At 37.3% G+C, this 11,954-nt stretch overlaps 1 protein-coding gene across 1 annotated transcript; it reads right to left on the bottom strand.

Annotated features, from left to right (window-relative positions):
* Window positions 1-3,059: 3,059 nt before the first annotated feature.
* On the bottom strand, window positions 3,060-10,500 carry LOC141129813 (keratin, type II cytoskeletal cochleal-like). Its single transcript, XM_073617879.1, has 9 exons — window positions 10,075-10,500; window positions 9,054-9,262; window positions 7,318-7,378; window positions 7,134-7,229; window positions 6,877-7,041; window positions 5,267-5,392; window positions 4,659-4,879; window positions 3,732-3,760; window positions 3,060-3,232 (listed from the first exon to the last, which is right to left on the bottom strand). The coding sequence occupies exons 1-9, from the start codon at window positions 10,498-10,500 to the stop codon at window positions 3,060-3,062; spliced, it is 1,506 nt and encodes a 501-aa protein (XP_073473980.1).
* Between the last annotated feature and the right edge of the window lie 1,454 nt (window positions 10,501-11,954).

The raw sequence follows: 11,954 nt of genomic DNA on the forward strand, positions 1-11,954 counted from the left end.
TTAGCTCATATTAAAATATTATCTGGTGATCCTGCCATCGTGGTCTTTTTTCTGGTACTTCCTGTTATAGGGTGACAACACTCAGTCTCTCAATTGCTTTCCTGTGTTTCACCCTGCCACATGTGCTTTCAGTGGACACTATGATCTCATTGTGCAGGCATTGTCCATCGTTGTCACCATGTAAAAGACGATAAAATAAAAAACAGTATTTACCAAAGAGAAAATGCAAATATTTATCATACGCAGTCCTTTAACAAAACTGAATATAATAAAGGTAGTGTTGATATCTGAACTTCACATTTATACAGTCTTATAAGGTGACCTTGATCTAATATACCTCTGTCCAGGATTGGTAAGGACGTTTATTGTAAACCACATTATAAACTTTCCACCTAGGTTAGTGAAAAATGTAATGTTATGTACACTTTGAATATCTAATTGTGTGTAAGGGAAATTAAAGAAAATAACCTTTACTTGTACAAGATTGTATGACTGAAGTGACCACAGCTCCACCTCATTTACCAAGTGAAAGTTATTTTCCTGAAATAATCTTTATGTATTTAGAAATTGGAGGGAGGTGAATTGATACTTTTCTTCAGCATTTCAATTCATATCAGGAGCAGTTGCTCACCACTACAGTTATGCATTACAATATTGCAGCTTTGGAGTCTTGGGTTCACTTGTAACTTTTTCTCTGTCAGTTTGTAATTTTACATATTGTCTTCAGGCTTCCTCAGGTTTCTGTCCACATACTGGCAGGCCTGAATCAACATTCTGTCAATTCTGAAATGTTTCAGAATTCCTGGGCTGGTCAGACCCAAGATTCTATACATACAAAAAAACCCTAAAATAACAGAATAAATGACATGCTGTACATCTTTGTATTTTCCGCTTAAATTGAAGCAACACCCAAAAGGTGAAGTTCCGCTTTAAGGCCTCCTCCCCCACTCCTGGGTATAAAATGGAGCTTTTGAGGAAGAGGGGGGCGTGTACCCGATTTTGACAGATACCTGCTCCCACTTCCACTCTGACTACCTAGGCAATTGGAAGCTGAAGTTCTCCTCCTCCCCTCCCTCTCGCAGTCATCTGGGACTCACGACAGGTCCCAGAAGACTGCAGAACCATTCACAGTGCGCAGCGCTGTTCGTGCATGCGCAGTGGGTACCCAGTTGTGAAGCTGCAAGCTGTCACAGCCAGGTGCCCATAGTTAAAATGCCAGGACCGGGAACAGCGGATACAGGATAAAAACAGCTTGGGCTGAGCAAATTGTTGGATTGTGGGACAGGTAAGTGGTTGTTTAATAAAAGTCAGCAGCTACAGTTTTTGTAGCTGCTGACATTTAATTTTTACACAGGAGTCTGGAGCACCTCTTTAACCACTTTAAGACCACCCGCCGCGACCGCTCCTGAGAGAGACAGAGCGGGGATCTGTCAATGTAAACAGACAGATCCCTGTTCTGTCAGGGGAGGAGAGACAGATCTGCTGTTCCTAGTGATCAGGAACAGTGCTCTCTCCTCCTCCAGTCACCACACTTCCCCACAGTTAGAAATACCTCCCTAGGGAACACTTAACCCCTTGATCACCCCCTAGTGTTAACCCCTTTCCTGCCAGTGACATTTATACAGTAATCAGTGGCTATTTTTTAGTACTGATCTCTGTATAAATGTCACTGGTCTCAAAAAAGTGTCAAAAGTGTCCGATCTGTCCGCCGCAATGTCGCAGTCCCACTAAAAATCTCTGATCACTGCCATTACTAGTAAAATATAAATAATGATAAAAATGTTATAAATCTATCCCCTATTTTGTAGACGCTATAACTTTTGTGCAAACCATCAATATACGGTATTGCGATTTTTTTTACCAAAAATATGTAGAATACATATTGGCCTAAACTAATGAAGAAATTTGTTTTTTCACTTTTTTGGGATATTTATTATAGCAAAAAGTAAAAAATATTGTTTTTTTTTTCAAAATTGTCTGTCTTTCTTTGTTTATAGCACAAAAAAAATGCAGAGTTGATCAAATACCACCAAAAGAAAGCTCTATTTGTGGAAAAAAAGGACATACATTTTGTTTGGGTACATCGTCGCACGACCACGCAATTGTCAGTTAAAGCGACGCAGTGCCGTATCGCAAAAAATGGCTTGGTCATTAAGGGGGCAAATCCTTCTGGCCCTTGACTATTGCTATCGCTGTTATTGATAGTTCATACAGAAAGTTGCTAGTGCGCTTTATATACTGGGCCTTTCAACTTTTTTGCCCTGGGGGAATCCTTCAAATATTGTCCATGTCTTGTGGAACCCCTGATAACAATAATTATACCTGCAGGCTATTGCACATTACTATGGACCTTTCATTGACGGTCAATGTAAAATGATCCTTTTTATGATGGTGGTCAGTATAAGTGGGAAATCAATTCCAAATTGCTCAAAGTTTTATGAACCCCTAGCAATCTTAGCAGGAATAATAGGGTGCAACAGAACCCTGGTAGAGAAAGGTTGTTCTAGAGCTGATCGTTAGCCATTTTCTGCTCCGGCTGGTAGGTTAATCTGCATCTACCAGGGCATGCACTAAAGTGTGTGATTGGGATATTAAACAGTAGACTTTACTGGGACAAGAACTACTGGCAATGGTAAAATATGCTTAGCAGACAGGCATAATATGTGTTTTCTGTATAAATGAGGTTAATATAAAGGGGGAATGAGCTGAGCTTGTCTCTTCATCAATTTCTTTACACCCAGTGCTCAAAATTAGAATTGTAAACCATCAACTACTGTTCTCTAATGTTCTGTGGGAAATGTAATTTCAGCTAGTGTCAGTATTTATAATTACAGCAGATGCCGGAACATGGATTACTGTTTATTGAAGCATTTTACAGCATACAATGTCACAAATATATACAGTAAACATTATATTTACACTACACTAATAAGCAAGCCAGCACCCCTTATTCATATATAGACATAATACGAAAAGGAGATTTCTAAATGTCTATGCGGGCTTTCATGCCATGCATTGATTGAGCAGTTTCATCATATCTCTGTATATAGGTCTTCACTTTAGCAGTGATGTCCATGGCTGTAGTGATGCTTGCTTATGGGGACATGGCTTCTGGAGCTGAACCCTCCCTTATGATGATGGTGGTGTTGTTGGTGCTGGTGGTGGTGGCCACTAGCTTCATGGGACTTTCCTGAAGAATGGTGTTTTCCTCCGGTGCTGGAGTGCAGGACAGCTACAACAAATGGATAGGTTATGTCAATATGGTAAGCTTTGCCATTCCAGGCAATATGTAAATACATGTTCAGGCAATGTAATTCAGAAGACAATGCGCTATTATGAATCCAGCAAGTCTACTCAAATTTTCTTCAAGGGCAAGTATACTTTAATTGAAGATTCATTAACCCACCCTCCCTAGTCCTCTTATCTCTATATTTTGGAATATAAAGATAGGTGTAGTTAGTTTCAGATGGTCTGTGGTTGGCTGAAATTAGAAACTGCACATCATGATCTGTGCACAGTATTATTAATCCCAAAAACATTAACACATAATAGTTTAGAGTATAGTATCTGTGGTAAAAATAATTAATAGAAATGATACATTATTCATTAGTGAATAAACTATATTCAAATTATTTCCACACTAAATGTGGGAAGCATACCATTCACATTAATACTGTATGTGAATTCGCACATAGGTTTTTATTACATATGGAACCAATTGTTTTACTTACAAATGTTTACATGTCCCTCTGCACCTATCCTGAAAAAGAGACAAATGAACAAAATTTTAGCATGAATTCCATTTTGTAAGATTTTTTTCTTACACCTATGAACATTAACTGGTAAATAACATATGAACAGGCTATCAGGCAGAAATAACAAGTGATTGTGCTTCAAGTTTGAAAATGACTTGCTGAGGTATTGCTAGACTTGCCAGGCTTCACAAGTTTGTTGCACAATTGCAGCAAGTCCGCACTGCATGACTCCAGATCAACTTTCTTTGCAAACATTCTGCAATTCTGCTGCAAGTTCTGGTTGAGTTATGTTGTGCAATAGTCATCCCACCACAGGGGTCACTGTGGCTTAATTTTCATGCTGTACACTTGCAGAGCTCTTGCTGTAGACTCTCCAATGCAACTTTTCTCTTGCTAGAGACTTGCGACGCAAATTTGACTAGAACTTGTGCTTCAAGTGCTCTGCAAGTGTACAACTTGCCAGTGAAAATGTGCAGCAAGTTAACAGACTTAGGATTCAACACTGCCACAAATTTGTGGCAAGTTATATTTGCTATCTGGGTAGAGAATTAAAATGTATTTCCTACATATAAAGAAAATGCAGACTCCTCGGTTCTGACCCTTTTATACAGTACCTGTCCATTTTAATATTGCTGCCCAATTGTAAAAGATTAGGAAAAATATTAATGTCTGTAGGAATCTACAACTTTTGCAGACTCCCAGTCTAATAATACTCTTGATGTCCATGCTGAAATTTGCACTCTGGCTCTGCCACACAGCACAGTCATCCTGGTGACCTGACTTTTCTCTGATGCAGCTAACTAACACAGCTAGACCAGCTAGAGCAGCAGAAGACTGATGAAGTAATCTCTTTGTTTTACCTTCCAGTTAGCACGTTCCTTGCCTGACATCTGAAATATATACCTGTGCTCTTCTCCTTCCAGCATTTTCTTATAAGTGGCAATCTCAATATCCAGAGCCAGTTTAACATTCATCAGTTCCTGGTATTCTCTTAATTGGCGAGACATGTCCTGTTTGGCATTCTGTAGGGCAGTCTCCAATTCAGACAATTTTTGCTTGGCATCCCTGACAGCAGCTTCACCACTTTCCTCAGCTTCCCTGATGGCAGCTTCAAGTGCAGTGCGCTAGAAATTATTAAATAACACGCATTCTTGTTTTAATCTGGTAAATTGAGCATCACCTGCTTTGTTTTATTTGAGTTTAATAAGCTTGACAAAATATGCATGAGCAAAAAGGATCTCAATGAAACAAGTTCTGAGAATGTTCTATTTATATCAACAAGAAAACAATAAATTACATATTACAAAGAAATTATACTTTTTTATATATCCAATATAAAAATGTAAAAATATGACGCAAAAGACATTTCTGGTCAGTCTAAATCTGGAAAAAGATAGCATTAAACATTCATCTAAACAAGCGCCATAAAACTGTTAAAAATCCTAAATCAGAGGTGCTAACAATACTGTAAAGTTGGCCATAAAATTATAAAAAAAACTCTGGATTTATACCTGGGATTTGGCACATTCAATTTCACCTTTAAGCTTCTGAATTGTTCTATTGAGATCCGCAATCTCATTTTGGCTGTTCTGCAGATCATTTCCATTTCTTCCAGCTGCCATTCTCAGGTCTTCAAACTATAGATAAGAAAAAAGAAAAAAGAAAATTCTTAATATTATTTGTGGAAACCAAATGTTTTATTTTCCTTTGTTATTCCACGCACCATTTTATTTAAAGGCTCATGTTTTATAGCAAACTGCATTTTTTTATTATATCAAGATATAAAACTACTATTTTAAATTGAATTAAAATAAGTAGAAGGTATCACCAGAAAAACGATTAACACAGATGTTTAAATGATGTCTAACTACTTCCTCCCCCCAAAAAATAATGTATTTCAGATTACCAGTACTTTGATGTGGTAGCTGCATCCATTTTCCTTTTTCATGCTAAAAACATTTTCAGCAAGTAAAGAAAATGTGTTGATCTTGCTAGAAATGCAATGTCTTGGTTACTTCAAGTGAGTTGAACTAAGCGCACAAACAATGTTTTCTTCCTTCTGTAAACTACGAATCCCTTCCACTAACATGTAATAGAGATGAGAGGAAGACATATTTGAAGTCATAGTAAAAACCATGGCTCCCTCCAAAGATACAGTAGAGTGGGGGAAAGAATTGTGTTTTTTGCAGTATTGCCAAGTGAAAAAAAGGAAAAAGGCCAAAATGAAAACAAATGCAGGCACTACATCTAATGCCCTGTACACACGACCGGTTTTGCCGTTGGAATAAACTCCGAAGGTTTCCCCCGATGGAACTCCGATGGAATTCCATTCAAGCAATCTTGCCTACACATGGTCAAAGCAAAGTCCGACCAAAGTCCGACCGTCAAGAATGCGGTGACGTACAACACGTACGACGGGACTAGAAAAAGGAAGTTCAATAGCCAGTAGCCAATAGCTTCCTTCTCGTACTTGCTTCAGAGCATGCGTCATTTTTGGTCTGTCAGAACAGCATACAGACGAGCGGTTTTCCCGATAGGAATTGGTTCCGTCGGAAATATTTAGAACATGTTCTATTTCTAGGTCCATCAGAATTTTCTAAAAAAAAGTCAAATGAGGCATACACACGATCGGAATATACAATGAAAAGCTTCCATCTGACTTTTTCTGTCGGACATTCCGCTCATGTGTACGCGGCATTAGGAGCTGTAAAATGTAGTATAATACATTTTTGGGGAAGGAAGAGATGCTCTTTAATGCCTTTTAACTTTAGGTTGAACTATACATAGCATATTATGTTGTTTTTAAGGAAAAGGGTTGGCTGAAATCAAAATGAAATCAAAATGTAAAATTATGATTTATTATTATTATTATCATTTACCGATGGCCTCAAGCTAGCCGGGTTTTAACACTGGGTACCTGTATTGACAGCGTTAGTCTCATTAAATTAATATATTGTTTTAAAATAAACCTTGGCAGAATATCAGCTGTGATGAACATCTACCGTTTTCCTCTCAATCACTTATTCAAACTATTCAACTAATCATAGCTGCTTATATCTATTCTGATTTACTATGCACGATTATACCTGTTGCCTTGTAGCTCCAATTCTAACACACTCACCCTGGATTGGTACATGGCTTCAGCCTCTGCTCTGCTTCTGTTAGCAATCTCTTCATATTGAGTTCTGACATCAGCGATGATACCATTGATGTCTAGGTCTCGGCTGTTGTCCATGGACACAAGAACTGAAGTGTCTGAAATCTGAGCTTGGAGTTGATTGATTTCCTGAAAATTTAGAAAAGATGTACAGCAACTACAGTACAACTTTATAAATGAATTAAGGAATGTGCTTATGACCCAAAAGGAGCATTTTTTACCGCATCATACAGGGTCCTAAGGAAGCTGATCTCATCGCTCAGGGAATCTGCCTTGGCCTGAAGTTCAGCTTTGTTCATGAAAGCAGCATCAACATCCTACAGTTAGAAGTACAGAGTTATTTGTGTTATTAGTGTTGCTTTAACAGACCATACAGAAAGCTGTGACTAATTCTAAAATGTTTACCCTCTTCAGAGAAACAAATTCATTCTCAGCGTCTGTTCTTCTGTTGACTTCATCTTCATATCTGTAAAAAAAGTTTTTTTTTCTCATATGTCCGTTACATGCTAAACAATCAGTAAATTATTAACTATTTTTTTTTTACATTTTTTGTAATATTTGTATTGCTATTCTTTATGCCTTGAACCCATGTTTAAGTTTTTTTAACATTCTAAACCACTCGAGTCCCCATTGCCAGTTTAAAATGGTGTGAGTAGAGTGACTATTCATCCCAGTGCTGTTTTAAAATGTCTCTGGGAATCAGTAGCTCCTGTGCGTCCCTGTCATGGCAGTCAGCATTTAGTCCTAAGCCCTGGAGCTGAAACAATCATCTCCTGGGCTTTCGATGCTTCTACAGTTTATTCCATAGGAGCGCAGAAGCAAATGTAAACACTGTGCTTTTGTTGAGTATTTACATCGGAAGTGTAATGTCGTCACAAGTTACGTCACTGCACTTAATCTTATAATGTACAGTAGGTCCAGGCAGAGCTGTTGTGGACAGCAATAGATCACTATAACAAATGATCTGCTGCTGCATAGCTGCATGAGAGTTTGGATCTGGTCTCCACTTAATAGATCCAGACCCCCCCTCATGAAGAAACAAAATGAAAATAAAAATGAAACAAAAAATTAATTTTCCCTTCCAAAATCCTCACAAAAATGATGTCAATAATGTTGGATGGTTGGGATGATGTTTTGTATAAATTGCTAATGTAAATGAATACAATGTCATGTGAATTTGTAAAGGTGGCAAATATGAAAAAGTCTCCCTAATCATTTATGCCCACTTCAACAAGATTTAATCTTATTGTAATATTGCGCAAATGATTTCTGCAGACCATTTTTTCCCCCTGCATGCATTGTAGCATTGAAAAATGCATATGTTCACTGTGAGTTTTACCATATTGCTACATTACCTACTACATTGCACTGTGATATGATTTTAATCATCAGACTTTAACTAATATATTTTGTGGTAAATATCTGGTGGTTCTCAAATTCTGTAAATGTTGTGTTGGGAAAAACTATAGGAAAATGCATTTTTTCTAATTTTTGTACTATTTATGTTCAATTAATTTCCAAGAAAACAAATATATACATATATATTATATATACATTTGCTACCAAATTAAAGCCCTACCTGTCCCTAAAATTCTAAATACAATACCAAATCAAATATATACCCTCCTTACATAGTTAGTCTGGTTGAAAAAACAAGTCACAAGTCCATCCAGTTCCACAAATAAAAGGGAAAAAAAAAAAAAAAACAGCTAAAGATGGTGCAATCTTTATTTAGATCTGCAGTTGCCATGGTGCTACATAGCTATAACACCCACTATTTGAGTGAAAGTTCTGTTGAGAGCTGACATAAGTACACTGGCAACTGTGACAGTTACCACCAGAGGCAAGCCTTGAATGTAGCATATACTGCATGTGTTTAATTTAAGGATTTTTAAATAAGGATTTAAGAATATAAAGAACATTTCTATCTTGAGCTTTAATTCGGGAAGCAGTTTAATAGTGAGCTTATTCTATTCTATTTCTTCTATTTTAAGAACTAGATGCTAGGATTTAAGGACTAATGCTAGAATTTCCATATTGCCAGTCTGAGCCTGGCCCCAAAACATAGAGAGGGTAAAGCTTTACCGTTAGATGCATGGTACTCCATACATTTATGCATTAATGTGTAATAGTATTGGTACCTTCTCCTTATTTCTTCTACAGTGCCTTCCATGCTGTTCCTCTCTGCATCCAGGCGAGCTCTCTCACATTCTAGATTCTCCAGCTGTCTCCTGAGGTTGCCAATAAAAGCCTCAAACAGAGGTTCAATCTGACATCTTGCTGTCTTCTGCTCTTGTAGAATAGACCATTTGGTCTCCAGCATCTTGTTCTGCTGTTCCAAAAATCGTACCTGTGTTGGGAGTATGAAATAATTGCGTATGGGTATAGAAATAGTGTAACATGCGGAAATATACATGTTTTAACAGGAACCCAAGCCAGATTGAATTGGCAAAAATATTTTGCTCTCTTCTTTGACCCAGACAGTGTAATTTAGTACAGAGTATGTTTGGTATGTATTTTTTGCATTAATAACCCAGTTCACTAGAATGAACTGCATATCACTCACATGGAAATTGCTTAATTTAGTATGCTGAAAAATGTATGTTTCCTTTCTTTAGTTTAAAGATAATGAGGCTGATTTAAAATAGTTAAAAAAAATAAATAGTTAAAAATATTCACTCAAAAATGTGTGTAAATACTTATTTCAATTATTCAATAATGTGAAAAGCAAATTTCTGTTAATTATGAATACACAGGTGCTTTTCACATGTTTGGATAATTGAGTTGAATATTCAAACAACTTTTGAATTAAGATACTCTACCTCTTTAGTAAACCAGCCCTATTGCATTAATATTACCTATATTAAGGGCATAATACCTTCATAGACATCCTGTGCATGACAGTTTAGGTAAAGTATATACTAGGAAATAATGTTAATTAATGTGCAGAAACCGATCATTGTGAGGACAGTCATACATGCACTGGTTGTTCATGCAAAATAAATTGCACATTTTGGAACACAACTTTAATCAAACACAGCATTACATATATACCTTGATGTTGTGTTGTTTATTTTTTTTACCTTATAAATATGGTTGACCACTTAATCATATGTACATACACCTTTTCCTTTCACTATAAATGAATTTGACAATTCTCACCTTGTCAATGAAGGAGGCAAATTGATTATTGAGGCCTTTAATTTGGTTCTTTTCTTCTGTTCTAACTCTTTGGATGTTTGGGTCAATTTCCAGATTGAGAGGAGCCAGAAGACCCTGGTTTACAGTAACTGATGTGATCCCTCCAGAACCAGACATTCCTTTAAATCCATGACCATGTCCAACAATACCAAATCCAGATCCATGTCCATGTCCACTTTTTCCTACATGGAAACTTCCCACTGAAATCTTAGGTCCCTTTGACCCAACAGAATGATCACTCTTGCTGCTGAAACAATGCTGGGTCTGGTGAACATTTTTAGAAGAGTGTGATAAGAAGCTACGTGAGCTGGAAAGTTTGGGTAAAGAAACAGAACCAGAACTGAAGTGCTTGTGTCCAGATGAGGCCAGGATGGAGCGGTGAGACATGATGAATCTCCTCTTAGAGTTGATACACAGTGAATCTAAGGTTTTGTCTACTCTCAAGAGCAATGTTCAATGCACTGACACTTGCTAGGCTCTTTTTATACTAAGCTGGGTGTAGTTAGTAATATTGACATTGTTATGACTTCCTATGATTTCAGCTTGATAATAATAGTTCATCCGTTTGTCACAGAAAATAAAACAGTAACCCACCTATATTTTCAAAGCTGTGCCACTTTTACTAGTGGCTAATAATATAATAAAACAATGTTTAATTAGTATAAGCAATATGAGCTGATGTTATTACAAGAAACAATTACCATGTCTTGTATATGTCCCAGTAATGCCTTAAGAGCTGGTTCTGCTTGGAATGGCCCAATATTTAAAACAAAAAAATCAAGATATTGAATTTTAAGGTTTTCCACTATATTCACGTTAAGGTTATTTTTGCTTTTTCTACCTGCAAAAGTCTTCCGCACTTATGGTGCCTTGAAAAAGTATTCACACCCCTTGACATTTTCAACATTTTTTCATGTTACAACCAAAAACGTAAATGTATTTTATTGGGATTTTATGTGATAGACCAACACAAAGTGGCACATAATTGTGAAGTGGAAGGAAAATGATAAATGGTTTTCCAAATTTTTTACAAATAAATATGTAAAAAGTGTGGCGTGCATTTATATTCAGCCCCCTTTACTCTGATAGCTAAAATCTAGTGGAACCAATTCAGAAGTCACCTAATTAGTAAATAGAGTCCACCTGTGTGTAATTTAATCTCAGTATAAATACTTCTGTTCTCTGAAGCCCTCAGAGGGTTTTTAGAGAACCTTAGTGAACAAATAACATCATGCAGGCCATGGAACACACAAGACGGTCAGGGATAAAGTGGGGAAGTTTAAAGCAAGGTTAGGTTATAAAAAAATATCCCAGGCTTTGAATATCTCACAGAGCACTGTTCAAACCCGAAAATGGAAAGAGTATGGCACAACTGCAAACCTATCAAGACATGGCCGTCCACTTAAACTGACAGGCTGGGCAAGAAGAGTATTAATCAGAGAAGCAGCCAAGAGGCCTATGGTAACGCTGGAGTAGCTGCATAAATACACAGTCAGGTGCTAGAATCTGTCCACAGAACAACTATTAGTCATGCACTCCACAACTCTGGTTTTATGGAAGAGTGGCAAGAAGAAAGCCATTGTTGAAAGAAAGCCATAAGAAGTCCCGTTTGCAGTTTGCGAGAAGCCATGTAGTGGACACAGCAAACATGTGGAAGAAGGTACTCTGGTCAGATGAGATCAAAATTGAACATTGTAGACTAAAAGAAAAATGCTATGTGTGACGGAAAACACTACACATCACCCTGAACACACCATTCCCACCGTGAAACATGGTGGTGGCAGCATCATGTTGTGGGATTGTTTTTCTTCAGCAGGGACAGGGAAGCTGGTCAGAGTTGA

This window comes from Aquarana catesbeiana, linkage group LG02 (genome assembly GCF_042186555.1).
Source record: "Aquarana catesbeiana isolate 2022-GZ linkage group LG02, ASM4218655v1, whole genome shotgun sequence".
Taxonomy (NCBI): domain Eukaryota; kingdom Metazoa; phylum Chordata; class Amphibia; order Anura; family Ranidae; genus Aquarana; species Aquarana catesbeiana.